The 20,015-nt window shown below is 44.2% G+C and overlaps 1 protein-coding gene and 1 pseudogene across 1 annotated transcript in view; one reads left to right on the top strand and one right to left on the bottom strand.

Annotated features, from left to right (window-relative positions):
- The window catches only part of MTF2 (metal response element binding transcription factor 2), a 49,286-nt gene extending 29,590 nt beyond the window's left edge, over positions 1–19,696 (bottom strand). The window contains exon 1 of the mRNA XM_074961318.1: positions 19,476–19,696. Coding sequence (XP_074817419.1) covers positions 19,476–19,480 — 5 coding nt within the window. The 5' untranslated portion in view covers positions 19,481–19,696. The remainder of the gene's footprint in view (positions 1–19,475) is intronic.
- On the top strand, positions 903–7,327 carry LOC141992645 (large ribosomal subunit protein uL3-like; annotated as a pseudogene).
- Positions 19,697–20,015: the final 319 nt, after the last annotated feature.

Genomic DNA, 20,015 nt, shown 5'->3' on the forward strand with positions numbered 1-20,015 from the left:
ACAGTATATACTCTTGGACCGACAGAAGTGCACCGTGGGTAGCTACCCCATTCTGCAACTCGCCACCATCTGCTGCTTAGTGCACTGGTAAGGGTTCGCAGTGCCTCATGGGGGTGGGCTCAACATTCCATGATGCAGTTTTCTCCACCCCATCATTCCATGGGCTTCCAGTACATTTTGCACTGCTTTTCAACAGACCCTGTAAACTGCACACCCACCCAGTTGTGTCAGGAAGCATGGATCCTGCACAGCTCTCAAGTACTGCAATGAGCGTTATGAACACAATGCAGTATTTCATGAGCTGAAAACTGATGAGGACACCATGGTGTCTGCCCTGCTGTGTGCCATGGACAGAAACAATTCAAGACTGCTGTTGGCATTCACAGAACAGCTGCAAATGGTAGACCATCTGTTCTGGGCATGAGAAACAAGTACTGAGTGGTGGGATCGCATAGTTATTTGGGTATGGAATGATGAGCAGTGGTTGCAGAACTTTCGGATGTGCAAAGCCATCTTCCTAGAACTGCATGTGGAGCTCGCCCCTGCCCTCCAGTGCAATGACATGAAAATGAGTGCTGCCCTAACAATGGAGAAGCCAGTGGCAATCGCTGTGTGGAAGCTGGCAATGCCAGACTTCTACCCAACAGTCACGAATCAGTTTGGAGTAGAAAAGTCCACTGTGGGGGTTGGAGTGATGCAAATGTGCAGGGCCATTAATTGTCTCCTGCTATGAAGGACTGTGACTCTAGGCAACGTATGTGAAATAGTGGATGATTTTGTGGCAATGGGATTCCTTAACTGTGATGGGGCAATAAATGGCACACATCCTCATTTTGGCCCCAGTCCACCTTGTGACACAGTACATCAACAGAAAATACTATTTTTCTATGGCATTGCAAGCGATGGTGGATCACCGAGATCATTTCACTGACATCAATACTGGCTGGTCAAGGTGCATGACACGCATCTTCAGAAACACTGGCCTGTACAGAAAGCTCCAAGCAGGGACTTTCTTTCCAGACCAGGGGAAATGTGGAAATGCCAGTTGTGACCCTGGGAGACCCAGCCCATTCCTTCCTCCCAGGGCTTATAAAGTCTTACATCAGCAACCTTGTCTGCAGTAAGGAGCACTTCAACAACAGGCACAGCAGGTGTAGGGCTTAAAGGGGCACTGGCAGTGCCTCTTTGGCAGGTTAGACCTCAGTAAGCAAAATATTTCCATGGTCATCATAGCCTGCTGTGTTCTGCATAACATTTGTGAAGCTAAAGGGGAAGAAGTTTCCACAAAGTGGAGCACTGAGGTGGACCAGCTGGCCGCTGTTTTGAGCGGCCAGATACCAGGGCTACAAGAGGGGCTCAAAGGGGAGCTATTCGAATCAGGGAGGCTTTAAAAGAGCATTTTGACAATAAGCCACTGTAATACATTGAGCCAGGCACTGTTTTCTTGCACCACAGTATGAACCTTGTAATGATTGCTATGTGCACAGTAATTTAAACAATGTAAACACAAATATTGGCACTGTCTGAATTTTAGCAACCACCACTATAGAGAGTGGACAAAGATTCATTCACTTTCTGTAAGTACATTTTTATTCCACACCCACGCAAACATTTCTATGTTTGGTAGGAACATGAAAATCAAAAGCACAATTGCCAATGAGGCTCTCACAGCTGGATGCATGTCCAGCCATCATTGTGAAAAATCTCCCTGGAGTATGACAGCCCTAGAAGATGTGAAGAATGTGTGGGGAGGGCCTAGAAGGCAGTTCACCCTGGGCTGCAGGGGGAAGTGAGCATGATGTATTCCGCCTGAAGTTCAATCAGGGACCGCAACACGTCTGTTTGCTCCCTGAGCAGCTTTATCATCTGCTCCTGCCCGTTTCCTATCCTGACTATCCATCTGCAGTTTGTCACTGATAGCAGACCACATGGAGAGAGGATCCCAATCCAAAGCACCGGAGGATCCTGGAACTCATCTTCCTTATTCCTCTTGTTTCGTCTCCTTATCAGATGGAGAGGCTCAACCAGTGTGCAAGAAAAGACCTACAAGGGCACCTCTGCTGATGCTAAAGAAACCATAGACAGAAGCTCTCTTGTGAGTGCACTCACACCCTTGATCCAAACAAGTTAGAAACACAACTGTCTCACTTTCCTATGACAGGTATAGAGCACGGCAGTAGCGCCAGCCATGCTGAGTTCAACATGGGGGTGATAACAGTGGGTATCTTGCTCCTGAGCAGGGCCGGCTCCAGGCACCAGCATTCCAAGCAGGTGCTTGGGGCAGCAGTTAGAAAGGGGCAGCAGTTCCTCCGGCCGCAGCAGCAATTCTGCAGCACCTTCTCTGTTCCACCCGCCGCAGTGGCAAATCGGTGGCAGCTTCTTCCTTTTGCCGGCCGCGGCGGCAGTTTTTTTCACTGCTTGGGGCGGCAAAAACTGTAGAGCTGGCCCTGCTCCTGAGGGTAACCGAGGATGCAAGGGTACAGCTCCTGCATGCATGTAGTTGCAGACTGGGTCTGAATGCTGTTCTCCTATGTGCTGCTATGATGCCCGCAGAAGTCATTGTCGATTGGCACAGCAAAGTTTCCTACCGTGGGGGAAGAAACAAGGCAGCCCTCCCAAGAAACTTTTGGCAGAGGATTGCAGATTACCTCCATTAACGTTTCCTAGAGATCTCTGTGGATGATTCCCAGGACATCCTGGTGTGCATAAACTAATTTTTCCACAGGGCCTCTCTGCCTAGCTGCACAGGGGAATGAGAACCAGATACAAACTGTACCTGCGTTGGTTATTTCGATCCCTCTTCTACCCTGGTTAACAAATCAGAACATCAGCACGTGTCCTTGCAGATTTAAAGCACAATGAATACTCACCAGAGCTTCCCTCTCCTGCATTAGGCACACCAGAGCCAGAGTGCTGGCATTGGCTAGACCGCTCCGGAATTAAAAAGAGGTCCTGGCTTGCCATGCCTTCGGATGTCCCTGTCACCTGTCCCCCATCCTCCTCCAACTCCACTTCCTCGTCCACTATGTCATCCTCAGGGTTCACTCCGCTAGCCATGGACTCCAGCCCCCCTAAAGTATCCACAGGACTCCTGGCAGTTGAGGTGGGGTTGTCGCCGAGGATGGCAAGCAACTCCTTCTAGAAGCAGTATGTCTGCGGTGCCACACCAGAGCAACTATTGGCTTCTCTTGCCTTCTGGTATGCCTGCCTCAACTCCTTGATTTTTGAACAGCACTGCTGTGTGTCCCTATCGTATGTGTAATTTTTAGGTGACAAATCTGAGGAACTGTCCCAGACCGAGGTGCCATGAGAGGAGGTTTTGGAACAAATTGATAAACAGTAACAAGTCACCAGGACCAGATGGTATTCACCCAAGAGTTCTGAAGGAACTCAAATGTGAAATTGCAGAACTACTAAATGAAGTCTGTAACCTATGATTTAAATCAGCTCCTGTACCAAATGACTGGAGGATAACTAACGTGACATCAATTTTTAAAAAGGGCTCCAGAGGTGATCCCGGCAATTGCAGGCTAGGAAGCCTGACTTCAGTACTGGGCAAACTGGTTGAAACTATAGTCAAGAACAAAATTGTGAGACTCATAGATGAACATAATTTGTTGGGGAAGAGTCAACATGGTTTTTGTAAAGGAAAATCATGCCTCACCAATCTACTAGAATTTTTTGACGGGGTCAACAAGCATGTTGACAAGGAGGATCCAGTGGACCTAGTGTACTTAGATTTTGAGAAAGCCTTTGACAAGGTCCCTCACCAAAGGCTCTTAAGCAAAGTAAGCTGTCATGGGATAAGAGGGAAGGTCCTCTTATGCACTGGTAACCAGTTAAAAGATAAGAAACAAAAGGGTAGGAATAAATGATCAGTTTTAAAAATGGAGAGAGGTAAATAGTGGTGTCCCCCACAGATCTGTACTGGGACCAGTCCTATTCAACATATTCACAAATGATCTGGAAAAAGGGGTAAACAGTGAGGTGGCAAAATGTGCAGATGATACAAAACTACTCAAGATAGTTAAGTCCCAGGCAAACTGCGAAGAGCTACAAAAGGATCTCTCAAAACTGGGTGACTGGGCAACAAAAATGGCAGATTAAATTTAATGTTGATAAATGCAAAGTAACGCACATCGGAAAACATAATCCTAACTATACATATACAATGATGGGGTATAAATTAGCTGTTATCACCCAAGAAAGATCTTGGAGTCATTGTGGATAGTTCTCTGAAAACATCCACTCAATGTGCAGCAGCAAAAAAAGTGAACAGAATGTTGGGAATCATTAAGAAATGGATAGATAAGACAGAAAATATCATATTGCCTCTATGTAAATCCATGGTATGCCCAAATCTTGAGTACTGCGTGCAGATGCAGTCACCCCATCTCAAAAAAGATATTGGACTTGGAAAAGGTTCAGAAAAGGGCAACAAAAATGATTACGTGTATAGAAAAGCTTCCATATGAGGAGAGATTAATAAGACTGGGACTTTTCAGCTTGGAAAAGAGACAACTAAGGGGGTATATGATTGAGATCTATAAAATCATAACTAGTGTGGAGAAAGTAAATAAGGAAGTGTTATTTACTCCTTCTCATAACACAAGAACTAGGGGTCACCAAATGAAATTAATAGGCAGCAGGTTTAAAACAAAAGGAAGCATTTCTTCACACAACAGTGTCAACCTGTGGAACTCATTGCCAGCAGATGTTGTGAAGGCCAAGACTATAACAGGGTTCAAAAAAGAACTAGATAAATTCTTGGAGGATAGGTCCATCAATGGCTATTAGCCAGGATGGACAGGGATGGTGTCCCTAGCCTCTTGTTTGCCAGAAGCTGGGAATGAGCAACAGGGGGGTGGATCACTTAATGATTACCTGTTCTGTTCATTCCCTCTGGGGCACCTGGCACTGGCCATTGTCAGAAGACAGGATACTGGGCTAGATGGACCTTTGGTCTGACCCAATATGGCCATTCCTACGTTCTCCTCCAGGCCCCAAACAATATGCCCATTGATATCAAAGTTCCTGTGGCTGGAGCAGAGCTGTAACTGCACAGCCTGCTCTCCCCACAGGCCCAGCAGATGCACCACATCCGGTGTACTCCAGGGAGGAGTGCATTTGCTGTAGGGAGCCGTCGCGGTCAGCTAGTCAGATGCTATGTGAGCTCTCCAAGCTAAGCAAATAGGAAGAGCAATTTCAAAATTTCCCAGGGATTTAAAAGGGAAGAGGCGCATGCCTGTGTACCTGGCTGCAGGGCAGCAGAGTTCAAACCAGTGACCAGAGCGATCACAAAATGGACATTGTGGGACACTTCCTGAAGGCCACTTAGGGTGACATAAGCAATGTAATGTCTGTACCAACACTTCGTTTCTCTAACTGCATTGTCCTAAGTGCTATGCCTCTCACCAAGGTAGTTTTATGTCAGTGTAGTAGGAGAGTTAAATCGATGGGAGGAGCATTGCTTTGTGTACACCTGCATAGGTTAGGTCAATGTAAGCTGCCTTATGTCAACTTAACTTTGTAGTTTAGACAAGCCATTACTTGACTTTTTACTCTTAATTCTTGGGATGTCATTTCACTCGCTCTCCAGTCACCACAGAGTCATCCAGCATGTAAAAAAAGAAAAATTGGGGTGAGAATGGAAGAGTAAGTGAAGTGAAACAAAATAAGCCTTTCAGTCCTTCACACATCATAAACTTCAGACCCTAAGTTCTATGGAGCAGGAACCATCTTTTATTGTGCTTGTACAATGCCTCGCACAAGAGTGTCCTGGTCCATGACTGGGGTTCCTTGGTGCTACCACAGTACAAATAATAGAGCAGCAAAGATTACATAGAATCCTAACGTTTTCCTTTGCAAGTCTCATTTATTTTATTTTCTGTTTGTTGTTTTAAGTTGGGAGAGAAACTAAGGCAGACAAAAGGAAGCAAGCTCCATACTCGTATCAGTACATATTTCATTTTCATAAAGATGACTTACAAACTACTTCTCTCTTGGAAGCACAATGTAAGAAAAACGACAGCAAATTATGAAGTAGGACCAGCTGTCCGTTAAACAATAACCTTCAGAATGGAACTACAGGAATTGAGATTATGAGGTTGTAGATAAAGAAGAGAAAGTTTTCCTTCTATGTAGAAGTTTTCTTTGGAAATTGAATACATGGCTGATTATTACTAAGATGCAAACACAGAACAAGGAATCAGTTGGGATGAGGCGTTTCAAAAGAAAAATTTTAGTTCACAGCACCTAGTTTACAATATTTAGTGCCATTTTAAATTGGAAAAACTGGTTAAAAAAAGTAGTAGAATATAAGTGACCCACAGTGTTTAACAAGAATTGATAGGGAGATGAAGTTGGAGAAATTACTCTAAACACTCTCAAAAATAAACTAACTCAAGTACCAACTTTCTTACCCCCAAAATATGTTTAATGAAAATAATTTTACGTTAAGATTCCAACAGAAAAAAAAATTACATTTTAGTGAGCATCAAATCGCAACAAACAAGCATGAAAGCAAAAGTTCTCATTTTCTGGTGACTGAGCAACGCCTGACAAATAACATGAAGAAAAAAAATTCAACAAAACCTAATTACAAACTTCCAAGTCAGCTCAGAGACAAGATGTTCCACCAGAAGTTCTCAGCTCCCTGCACCACACACCCAGCAGTTGACATCAGGGCAAAGTGAAGAGCTTTCCTAAGCATGCCCTCAGCAAACCCATCCACCTCACTAGTTTTTTGGGGACAAGGCTGTCATTCCCCATGCTGTCTGTGAAGTCAACAGGCCCAGATCCAAGGTGAACAAGGAGGAAGTAGTAGAGGCAGTCACTATGATATAGATTCCTCTCATTTTCACTGTGTGATATACACAGACTTCCTGTGGCCTCTGCACCTTCAAGACCATTTTTGCAGAGCAGATCAGTGATGACTGCAAGCAATGTTTTCTACACAGACTGGCACAAGCCCAAGAAGATGACTTCACCAAGTACTGCAAGAAATGGCAGGATGAGATAGTCAATGCCAGGTTATCTGGGTTACAGGTCTCTCTCAGATGCATTTGCTTCCACTGTGGCAGAAGAAATCTCACTTAATGGAGATCCAAGTATATGGTGGCATCATTGTTGTGAAGTTGGACTGGGCCTGAGAGATGTTGGAACAGCAGGTGCTTGTGTCAATCACCTTTGGTCAACATGAAAGTCACCAAAGGATACAAAAGGAGTCACCAGCTACTGGCACACCAAAAAGCTGCCCCAAACACTCTGAAGAGTCTGCAAAGTAGCCTGCACTAGCACTTCGCAAAACTTCAGACTGATGAACTAGGCCTGATATTGCAGCATTACAGCACAAAGATAGATCACTGCTCTTCGTGGCAAAGAGAATGGCAATCATCCAGTGAAGTCAGGCTACTCAAGATATTAAGCTATGTATCAGTCTGAAGTCCATTGTGGGTAACTGTGCAGGTTTGAATAGCAATATATACTGTTGCATGTGCATATGATCAAGATGATTAGCAAGTGAAAGGAATTAAAGTTATTAGGATTGTTCAATTCTGCAAGTACTACTTATGGAACTCTTTTACCCATTCTCCCCACCTAATCTCCTAGAACAAAACAAAACCCACACCTCTAAGGGTGGCTGGGCCTGATACCACAATTTTTCTAGAAAAATCCTCTGCTCTTCAAAAATGGGCAGCAGGGGATGCTATTCCCACTGAATATTGACATTTATGCTGCCCCCCCTTCTCAACATAATTGCAGGTGATGCTATATATTCACCTTTATCATGTCTAATGACACCATGTCCTGCTTACACAAGTCAGGGAATAATGCCAATTCAACTGCACACTAAGCAGGTGCAAAGTCAAGGAAAATTGGTTTTGGGACCCAAAAAAGGAGAGAAAGTCTAGCCCACAATGACTGTTCAGTAACTAATTGTGACATAGACATGTAGGAAAAGGATCCCCTGATCTTTGTAAAGAACTCTCTCCTCAGATCTGTTAAATACATCTACTTTTAGCCGAAGTGCTCACAAGTGCTATGTGGTTAATAAGAGCAGTGGTTTAAGGAAAAAAACTGGTAAATTGGGGATCCTCTGCATCCAAAGGTGCAGATCTGGAATGTATGTGAGTAGCCAGTGTCAAGGGCTGAATATCACAGGGGAATGGTTCATCTGGGATTTGTTAACTCATTACACTCAACATATCTTGCAGAATATTTATCCATAAGGTACATCAGGTGAGGTTTCTACAGAAAGCTCATAACTTGTCAAAACTCAGTCACTGGCAGATGTACGTTCAAGTAATATTTAAGGAAGAGTGTATTTATACTCAAAGTAATTACTACTCCCAGTCCAAAAAGCATAATCACCAAGAGGTAACATCTGGAATGCCCATCCAAGCTAAAGGGAATTCTCACTCCTCCTAATCAGAAGGCAAGGTAACACAAGGCTGAACTGACCAGCCTTGCTCCCTCCCAAAACTATCAATGGAAAACCAGAGGCATTACCCAATCATCAAAACTTCAAGGAACCTTACAACAGACAGAGCTTTGCCCTGGCTGTGAATAGAAACAAAAGACTTTTCAGTGTACCAGTGTAGGGAAAGACACACTGGATCCTTTCACTGAGGAAGCTCCTTGTGGAGTGATGGTGCTTTCAGGAACATCTTGGACCTTGGCTATTGAGAAACCAGCCAGCTCTGCAATACACTGAACTCTGGGTGGTGGGCAGAGGGGAGAAAATTCACTTTATTAGATTGGAAAGGTAACTATTCATAAACTGGGAACCTTGATCTAAACTTATGATTTTGTTTTGTATTGTAACTACTTGTTTCCACTACACTATTTCTAGTTAAATATTTATTCTTAAGCTAAAAGTAGATTTTATTTAACAAAGTGCTCACAAGTGCTGTGTGGTTTATAGGAGCAGTGGTTTAAGGAAAAACTGGTAAATTGGGGGTACACTGCACCTTTGGATGCAGAGGATCTGGAATGTATATGAGTAGCTGGTGTCAGGGGCTGAATATCACAGGGGAATGATTCATTAGGATTTGTTAACCTGCCTAGACAGGCAAGGGCCATAAACCCAGAGGAGAGTGCTTTTGAGTGGCTGAAGGGCTAGCAGTGTCAGGGAGCCGACACCCAGCTACCACAAGAAAGACTCCGTCACTAGAGGCAAGGGTTAACAAGGTGACTCCCAGGCCTGGGTCCTCCGAGAACCATCACACTAATGTAGTAGTTTTAATATTTGCCTGATGCCCAAAGATTGACTTATATGGACAGCAGAAGGAGGCGGCAGCAGGACTTGAAGCAACTTCTGCAGAGCTGAAAACACAAGCTAGTCTGTTGCAGGCTTTATTCTAACCGTCAGCATGTTGACCAAATCAAAATACTCCGTGAACATTGTCAAATAAGCGTGAGGAACTTGGAATGGATAAGTGAATCATCACTTCTTTATGGCCCATTGATGCCAATTCTTACCTTATGTATTACACTTGTTCTTTATAACTTATTCCAGTCTTGGGCAGAGGTGGGCAAACTATGGCCCACAGGCCACATCCAGCCCATGGGACTGTCCTACCCGGCCCTTGGGCTCCCGGGCCCTCCCCCACAGCCTCAGCTCGCCGTGCTGCCAGCGCTCTGGGTGTGTGGCTGTGAGCTCCTGCCGGGCAGCACAGCTGCGAGAGTCGCCAGCCTGCCCCGGTACTCTAGACTGCGCAGCAGCATGCCTGGCTCCGGCTGGGCGGCACAGATGCCAGTCCTGGTACTCTGAGCGGCATGGTAAGGGGGTGGGGAGGTTGGATAAGGGGCATGGGGTTCTGGGGGGCAGTCAGGGGACAGGGAGTGTGGGATAGGCACGGGAGTCCCGGGTGGCCTGTCAGGGGGCAGGGGTGCGAATAGGGGTTGGGGCAGTCAGGGGACAGGGAGCAGGGGGAGTTGGATGGGTTGGGAATTCTGAGGGGGGCAGTCAGGGGGCGGGAAGTGGGAGGGGGTGGATGGGGGCAGGGGCCAGGCTGTTTCAGAAGGCAAAGCCTTCCCTACCTGGGCCTCCATACAGTTTGGGAACCCCAATGTGGCCCTCAGGCCAAAAAGTTTGCCCACCCCTGGGCTGTGTCTACACTACACATCTTACAGCAGCACAGCTGTTCCGCTAAAGCCTTCCCACTGTAAAGCACACAATGTAGTTGCTCTTTGTTGGCAGGAGAGAGCTCTCCTGCCCACAAAATAAAGCCAGCCCCAACGAGGAGCAGTAGCTTTGTCTGAGAGAGAGCGTCTCCCACCAACAAAGTACTGTCCACACCGGTGCTGTTTATCATCAAAACTTTTGTTGGTGTTTTGTTTTTTATGCCCCTGCCCGACAAAAGTTTTAACAACAAAAGTGAAGTGTAGACATAGCCTTATTTTCTATGGAGATGAGGAAGAGCATTGTTAGTCTACCCACAGGCCATTTGCTGCTATGAAATGGCTGTGTGTGACAGTGGAATTATATACACACATACAAAAACAAGACTATCTTGGTGGTACATGGTGGAATGATGCAATACAGTAGTGAAGACTGGTACATTTGATGTTCAGCTTACACAGTGGCTCTCTTTTTCAGAAATTTCTTAAACTTTAAAAGTTAGGCTAGCTGTAATAACAAAACAACTTAATATAGTCACACTAAAAAAGGGTTGAGATATATTAAAGGTTATAAAATACTTCATTTGGATTTCAATTTTCCTTCCCATGACCTTATCACGGAGGTAGAAAAACCCTGGAAAAATTGTACCTGAATGTAACTGATACAAACGTATTTGAGTGAGTTTGCAGAGCCTGAAACAATAGCTGACATGAGAATTACTTTACTCATTTCAGTAAATATTTACTCAGATGCCAATAATAATATTTTAAATTCAACACTTAACATTACACTGCTCAAAATATGAAAAAGACAAAGTATCATTATGATCTATTCTGAGTGACAGCTCATTTTTGGTACCACAAGGTAACAGGCCTGTGAAAGGAATACCCCTTTATCTCCCACATCCCACCCAGGGGAAGCCCTGCATCCCACCCAGGGGAAGCCCAATTCAAAGAGCCCAACAAACCCCGATGGCTGCATTTTAATCCTAGTGACAAGAAGCCAAGTTCAAGGACCAATGTAGAACCTATGCAGCATATATGATCATATTTCTGAACATTTCCACAATTCAAGAGATGTGTCAAGTGGACAGAGAGTTTGTTTTTTGGGCACAACTTCCCCTACCACCAATTTGAACACCGAGTAGTATCATATGGATTGAAAAAAAATGGTAGTGGACAGAAGGGGTTGGTCTTAAGTGAATGGATATGACAAGCAAAAAAACTAATGAAGTTATGATAAGAATGAAAGATAAGGAATTGACAAGTGAAGTTATTTTTAGTTGCACACGAAAATTTGTTCACTTCTATTTAACTTCACTGACTAATATTTTGGAAAAACGAAGTCCAAAAGATACACCATCACCTACCCTTCATATAAGGCCTAATCTACACACCATTTTGGTACCAGCTAATTATTTTGATGAGGGGTGTGATTTATACTTAAAGTGGTGTAATTCCCTAGCGTGGACACAGTTCTATCATTATAAAAGCACTTATATAAGCCACACCAATATAAGCCCCTTTATAGTAATATAACTGTGGGATATGTATATGTACAAATTAACTATATTGGTTTGTAGAAACAAAACTTTCTAGACAAGCCGTAAGGTTTGAGAGCTCACAGTACCCACTGAAATCCTTGCTACCAAAATCAGGGAAGACCAGACTTTACACTCTTGATATTTAAGCTTTAAACATCTACCTGCCTTTAAAAAAAAAAAGCTTAATTCCCAGGCCCTCTTTATATACCATAAAACCAAAAGGGCGTAAGCTTCCGTCCACCCCACCCGCCACAATCCTTTGTCTTTTAAGGCAGTTTTAAAATAAGTTTAAATTCACTTTTTATTGTTACTTCATAAGAAAAACAGATTTCTGACCTATAATAAAAATCAGTAACTTCATAAACGCAGAACTTTACCATTGTTGTATAATATGAATGTATTATGTAGTAAATTGTGGGTTTCCATCACAATCAAATTCTCACTGGCTGTAACACAGGTTACTGTACATACTAGTATATATTTGAGTATTTTCTACTCTTTTATGGAACTTTATGGCTGAATGAATATTTAAAATTTATTTTGATTTCCAACTTTCTGTCCCAGCTCACATACTAGATATATTACTTTTACAGAATTTTATCAGATTTAATAATTTTATTAAGATAATGTTGAAGTAAAGAGAAAACGGTACAGAGTTTAGGCACAGAAGTTTCTGGTTATCAGGGAATAAGATAACCTGATTATATCAGATATCTGATATAATCAGATTATCAAGGGGTGCGAAATTCAGTTTAGGAACGGGTGGCGTAATCTGCACTCTCCCAGATTGGGGGTAAAAGTTTAACAGGTCAAAGTACAGACATTGAGATATGGGGGTATGTTGTCCATATAATGGCTATGTTCAGGTCTGGAGTATAATGAGCGGATACAATGATGGGGATGGATCTACCCTCATTTGGTGGTATTTAATGTTCAGTGAGTTTATGGTTCCAGTTCATACAGTCCAGTGGAAAAAGCCTCTCAGTCCCTTTCCCATAGTTGATGCACGATGTCGTACCGGCTCACACCTCCTGGTATTTTCGGTGGGCGGTGATGTGTTCAATGTAGATGTCCCTGGACCATTACAGTAACACTTAGTGCCAATGTTGCGCTAAGAACTGTACAAACACATAAGATATAGGCCCTACCCTAAAGGGCAAGTGTATTTCACTCTAAAACAAGAAACATACAAAGGATAGAGGTAGAAACACAGTCTTATACAATTTTTAAGTATACAATCAAAACAAAGTTTGAAAATGTAAAATGTGCCAAATCCATCTGCCACTCAACCCATTGTTAATTGACATTTTTTTTTTAATAGACACTAGCAGAAGTGGGCCTTAACTATCATTTGAAGGAGAATGTGCCTTCCCTTTATGATTGACATCAGGAAGGCTTTTCCACATGTAGAGTGTTACTTGCTAGCAAGTGAAGTGGATTATAAACACCCACCCACCCACCCACCAAAACACTCATGAGCTGGAGTTTCTGAAGACAGTTTGTGCTAAGACTGGGAAGTAGAGGAAAGTAGAATACTGTACATGGTCAATACATCATTTTTGATTACTTATGAGTTTCTTCAAACAGAGATGTTTATCCTCTCTGAGAACTAGGGCCTGGTATATACTATGAATTTACATTGGTATAGCTAGGTCTCTTGGGGGTGCAGCTGCACTGCTGTGATGTTTTAAGTGCAGACATATCCTAAGTGTATCAAATGTTAAGTTCTTAAATCTAGGCATTTGTAACATGCTCACAGGTGCAAAAAATGTCAGCTTTTCTGGTGTATTTTATCTATATTGGGATAAGTAACCCCAGTTTTTTGGCACCATCACTTTGGAGTTGTCAAGAATGCTTTAAGCTGAAGCACTGAAAATGGGGACATACTGCAGGATGAATGTTTAAATATGGCCTATTTAGTTTGATTGTTATGCCTCGAGACCTGACACAAATAGACTGTCACTTTGAAATAAATAGTTTACCACCAGTAAAGTGTAAACAAAATAGAAATTATGAAGAAAAATATTAAATCTATTTAGTCTCAGTTCTGAGGGAACAATCCTATAAATATAGACAGCAGTACAGAATACTGAAAAAAGGTACTTCAATTCACATTCAGAAGAAGGGCACAAATATTAGAATTAATGCACAATATTGCTGATAAAACCTTCCACAGGAATCTATAGTCCTATTTTTAGGCTTCTTAGTAAAGAACAGTTACTTTAATTATGAACCTTTTAATTTGGAAGAGACCAGATTCTTCCAGTACCTTTCAGAACCTGGCATAAGAAAAGGATATTTTAAGTACAGAAAAAGAGACAAAAGTAGGACAAACCAGTTTTATATAGTTTGGCTCTCTTTTTGGAACATGAAAAGTACATTAAGGTGGACTTACATTTATAAGGTCTACAACTGCTTTTGCAGTGTAACATTAATTGTTCTAGTTTTGGAGACAAACCCTCACACTTTTGCTGTATTACTGTTATGCAATATCAGTGCACTTCTAATATTCTTATGTTGATAATTGCTGTCATTTCTGTTAATTTTTTTAAAGTGTTGGATAGTTTGAGAGATTTTACTGTAAGCCAACAGACTGAATATATACCTTCTCAAAAATCTATTCTTTAAACATTCACACACACTTCAAGGGCAATATGCATTCTACTTTTGAACACTACAGTTTACTTCAGCCCCACTTGTGATCACAAGTGAATATCATGCAGTATGCTATCCCACTAAAGGATTATTAAAAATGTTTTGGAAAAAAATTGTACATCTTGGTGGTCATTTTTGCTCTGAGTTCTTCTTTCCTCTGGTTAGACACCTGGGGAAAAACCTTTATCAACCACAGAACATTTTTCATTTGTTCATATTGCTTTTCAAATAGCTTTATCCCATCAAAGTACAACTCATCCATGATAGTCAGTATTTGATGCAAACAGCTATTTTCTTAGCTATGGAATACAGATTCTTAAAAAGGGCAGAAAAGCATTCCCACAGCCCTTTCAATCATCATTAGACTACCTAGGAATCTCTTTCATTCCACACATGAAAGAGATGCAATTGCCCTTAACTTATAGGATTTATCCTCAGAAGTGAAAACTGGTTATGTCCTTGACCAGAAATCCTAGTGAATACTGCCACTAGACTTCCTTATCTTGTAATCACATTCTCTCTGAAGATCCTAAAACCCTAACTTTCCATAATTCAAAGTACAGTAACTCCCCGCTTAACATCCTCTCGGTTAACATCCCTGTTGGAGCAGGGGTTACATCCCTGCTCCATTACAGAACATACTTGTTTAAAGTTGTGCAATGTTCCCCTATAACGTCGTTTAGCCGCCTGCTTTGTCCACAGCTGGCAGCCCCCCCGCCCCCCCCCATCAGCTCCCCTACGTCCCCCACCAGCGCCTCCCACCCACCAGCGGACCCCACAGATCAGCACCTTCCCCGTGCTCTCCCGTGTCTCCTGCCCACTGCAATCAGCTGTCTTGAGGTGTTCAGGAGGCTGGGGGGAGGAGCAAGGACACCGCACGCAGCCTCCCACCTCCCCCCCCAGCCTCCTGAATGCCTCAAACCAGCTGATTGCCGCAGGCAGGGGGGAAGGGGAGGAGGTGGGGGGGGGGGAGAAGAGGCAGGTTAAGGGTGGGGACTTGGGGGAAGGGGTGGAGTGGATGGGCCGAGGTTTGAGCCCCCTGCCCCAGGCAAAGTCGGTGCCTGTGCTTGCAAGAACAGCAAGAGGAGCAGCCGGACAATCCACCCTCTTCCAGTCTCTGACTTGGCCACCTCAGCCAAGCTTCATACTTGGCAATGATGATTGTAGTATTAAACTGTTTAAAACTTATACTTGTATTAAATTGCTTGTTTAAAATGTATATAATTCCTTTTGTCTGGCAAAAAAAAAAAAATGTCCCTGGAACCTAACACCCCCCCCCCCCCATTTACATTAATTCTTATGGGGAAATTGTTTCACTTAAAGTCGCATTTTTCAGGAACATAACTACAACATTAAGTGAGAAGTTACTGTAGTTATTTTTAGTAACATTTCTCATAAAAAGTCTATCAAGACTCACAAAGTCTTTAAAAAGTCATCACAGAATGGTGGACTGGTCTCCATGAACCTATTACTAGAACTAGGTTATAGGTTAACTTGGGAGCAAGTACACACACACACACACACACACACACACACACACAGAACATAAAGGGAAAGGGAAAAAAATAAGATATCAGAACTTTAAGAAGTCTCACCTTGTTTGTTTCCCCCTCCCTGAATCCTTTGCCTCAAATGTTATTTAGTGTGCAGTCTCCTTGGGTTAAGGATGTTCTTTTGTGTTTCTGCAGTATCTAGCCTGTTGTAAGTACTACCATAAACAAATACTCGAGGGTGGGCAAGTATGTCAGGAGGTCCAAGACACTTCCATTTGAGTTGTATTGAAAAAGGGCATAACTTTGCATATCTGTGAAACTGAAATCTACTCTCAATCTTAAAAACAAAAACAAAAAAAACCCATAAAGAGAACTCAGTCTTCATTTCCTCATAGGCCATCCTAAAAGAGGAGTGACCCTTAAAAGAGCAATTTATCTTCCCCAAGTTTCTTTCTATTGAATAATCTACACCTAAGGAGCAGAAAAAAAGTGACCTTTGGAAGTCATTTAACACTAGAAATGTGTCAGAACTGACTGCAAATCCATCCTTAATTTTCTTCCCTCAAGGTTAAGTTCAACCTCCCTGACAAATACCACCTGTATTTTTCAGTAGGATGATCCATTTCTGAAGTGATGCTGTCAGCTTGAAATCTAGTTCTTTTCAAAATGTTAAAAGTTGTTTCAGGTATTACGCTGCCCCAGGGACCGTCTGGCAGTACACCTCTACCCCAATATAACGCGACCCGCTAGAACGCGGGTTCGCATACAACGCGGTAAAGCTCCGACACGCTGCTCTGAGCAGAGTGTTAAGGGTGCTGGACTGGGCCGGGGCCGAGGGGTTGGATAAGGTGCAGAGGGTCTCAAGGGCAGTCAGGGGCTCTCCCCACCCCTCCCCCCATGATATGGGTGGGGCACTTTTGGGGCCCCCACACTCCCAGCATGGCCCAGGGTATTAGCGGGGGACCAGGAGTAGCCTGCTCCGCATCCCTTGTCCCGGCCCCAGCTGTGTCGCTCGGAGGAAGGAATTCCACCCCCCCCACACACACACAGGAAGCAGTGGAAGCGGAGCAGCCCGGCTCCAGCCCGCTCCACTCTACCAGCTCCCGGCCACGGCGTTCTGCTGCCCACCGCAGGTGAGTGCGGGACCTTTCCCCAACACCTCCCCAGCCCTCCCACAGCAACAAGGCTGGGTCCTGGGCAAGGAAAGCAGAGCAGGCTGGGGCTGCATCGCTCTGCTTCCTGCTGCAGGTGAGTATGGGGGGGCATCCTTTCCCCAACCTCCCCACATTCACCAGCGGCGGGAAGCGGAGCGCCGCGGCTGAGAGGTGGCAGAGTGGAGTGGGCTGGGGCCGTGTTGCTCCGCTTCTCACCGCCGCTGGTGAGTGTCTGTCAGGGGGCAAGGGGTGTGGATGGGGTCAGAGCAGTCGGGGACAGGGAGCAGGGGGAGGTCAGGGAACAAGCAACTGGGGGGGCCAAAGCAAGTTAGATATAACGCAGTCTCACCTATAATGTGGTGAGATTTTTTTGTCTCCTGAGGACCACATTATATTGGGGTAGAGGTGTATTTGTGGTTTTACAATCCTCCTCCTGGCTTTTTCAGAGACATTTCTCTCTCCCTTCCCCAGAGGAAGGCCTACACAAACAAGGTGAAACTGGCTACCTAAGGAAGTCAGCGATACACAAAGTGCTGTTAAGTGTGCAAACAAATGAAAATTTTAATCTAAACTGTTACATAATATCAAAAGTGGTTTTTGGGTTTTTTTGGTAGCATTAAAAGTAACAAAAAAAACCCAACCACCAGACCAAATGCAATTAAGACACTCTTTAAAGCCATTCTCAGATGCACCCAAAACAGTAATACCTCCCCACTCAAATGTCTCCCAAGATATGGATGCCCACCCTTTAGTAAACAATGCTACTAATAGCCAAATGCTATCTACTATTCTTCTCTCACACACACACACTGCCCCCCCCCCCCACCGGGAAAACTGAAAAGAACTTAATATTTCTGGGATAACTTTTGGAATTAAAAGTGGTGCAGTGTACAATGTACTTCATATTGTTACACATAAGTTTGGCAAAAAATATTCCACATATTTTACTGGACTCCAGCCAGATGAAACAAGCCTTACAGAAACAGAGTGGAAATCTGATTTAGCACAATGGAAGACACATTCTCAAGGAGAAGCAGCATAGCCCTGTTCTCCCAAACCTGTGGGGCCACACCAAACATCACTACACCATTAAAGCTCCGGTTCACATCTCACAAGCTTGCAGCTCCTTAGAGATATTCCCCTCCCCCCTTTCACTGCCTCATTCTGTTCATTTCCCTTTCTTTCGCTCTCAATCTCTTTGTTTCCCCTTATTCTCTCTCCAGTTCTCTCTTCATACAAATTGAAATGGTGTCAATTTATTAGCCTATACTCCAATATTGCACTACTCAGGCTTTTTAATCTTTCACCTTCAACAAATGCTTTGAACTGAATTGTAACCTGAAATCTCTGTTTTAAAGCGTTAGATAACAAATCATTTCTGGACATTTTCATCTACTTATAGTTACATGTAACAAATATTAGAATATTTTTTCCATTGATTACACAAACATATGTCAAACACACCTAAGTATAGTTACTGTCACCATTTCCCCCTGCATAGTCAGCCAGTCTCCCCTATTTATGAGCAAAGACAGATCATGTTTTAAATGTATTGCTAACTTGCTTTGACATTTTAAAAATTATAAACAGGGCCAAACTATCAGAAACTCATGGGATACATATTATGCTAAAGAAAGAATGTTGTAGATTATAATTGTAGCCTCTTTCATTCAAATTGTATCCAAAACGCTCCAAGTGGTTAAGTGTAACTCCAATCCTTTAAAATGTTGCCAAATAGACACTGGTCTCAATTTGAAAATATAAAGAAACATCTTGTTACCTCCTATTAAAACAAGGAAAACATCAACCCATTTTCTTTTGTGATTCAAGTGCTAAGAAAGAGGGTATTGCAAGGGCTTTCTAGTTACACTAACAACCACCAGTTTCCACAGTTTTGGGGAAGAAACATCTAAAGTTTCTCAGGACAACACAACATATTAAATTTGTTATAATTCGTCCATCTTTGAGATGAAACATGCTATTGTAAAAGGTACATTTTCTGCACAAAAAGCGAACAGTCCTTCAAATAAGCCTGCCCTCTTTGTGTTGCTTTTTCTTTTTATACTTTAACAGCTTTGTCGATAGTCAGACACAATGTCTGATAAGGAAACCACCATCTAAACACCCAACTACACCCCACACCACCCAGATTCCCTCCAGGACCCCCAAGATGGTGATGTTCTCCCCTTTGTTTGGTCTCCACAGGGCACTTGCAAATCCCCTCATCATCTGCCTGTTATAGTCAGCCTCGGAGACGGCCCTTATTTCCGAAGTCCTCTGGCCCCTAAATATGCCCCACAAGACCAGATGTGCCTACAATGAGCACAGCGCTGGGGGAAGAACGGCTGGAGGGCTGGGTTTCCCCACCCGACTGGGGATCGACCCTCCCCTCCCCCTTTAGGGGAGCCCTCTACGTGGGGGGAGGGAGTGAGGGGTCCTCGCTGCCCACCCCACAAACTCCGGGACGGCCGCCCACCCGCCGCGGAAAGCCCGGCCTCCCTCACCTCATTCGGTCTCTCCAGTGGTGCCAACCGCCTCATGCAGGGAAATCAGCGGACTCAGCACCCTCCCCCCCGGAGCCTCTCTGCGGCCGGGCCCTCGGTGCACAGCGCCCCCAGACAGCCCTCGCCGAGCGGAGAGTGGGGGAGGGTCAGAGTCGATTCACACACTACCCGGCTCCGCCGCAGCCATTCGCCATTTTTGTTTCCCGCGGAGGAGAAGCTGGTGCATTGTGGGAAAAAACAAAGCGCCTCGCCTCACCCCCCCGCCCCCGCTGGGCCCGCCTGCGCCGCACGGCCGCTCTCCGGACAGGGGGCGGGGAGTGGGGGAGGAGGCCGAGCCACAGCGGAAGGAGACGTTCCACAGACAGCCTCTGCCGCTGGTGAACAAAGAAGAACTATTTTAGACTTGATTGCAGCGAAGGTGAATCCCTCCTCCGAGTCCTCCCCCTCGGAACTACTCTAGCGGAGCGCAGAGTGGGGGAGCGGCGTTCTCCTGGTTTACCTATTGTTTCCCCTCTTCAGTCACACCTCGGGGGGGAGGGG

The sequence above is a fragment of the Natator depressus genome, chromosome 8 (genome assembly GCF_965152275.1).
Source record: "Natator depressus isolate rNatDep1 chromosome 8, rNatDep2.hap1, whole genome shotgun sequence".
Classification (NCBI taxonomy): domain Eukaryota; kingdom Metazoa; phylum Chordata; order Testudines; family Cheloniidae; genus Natator; species Natator depressus.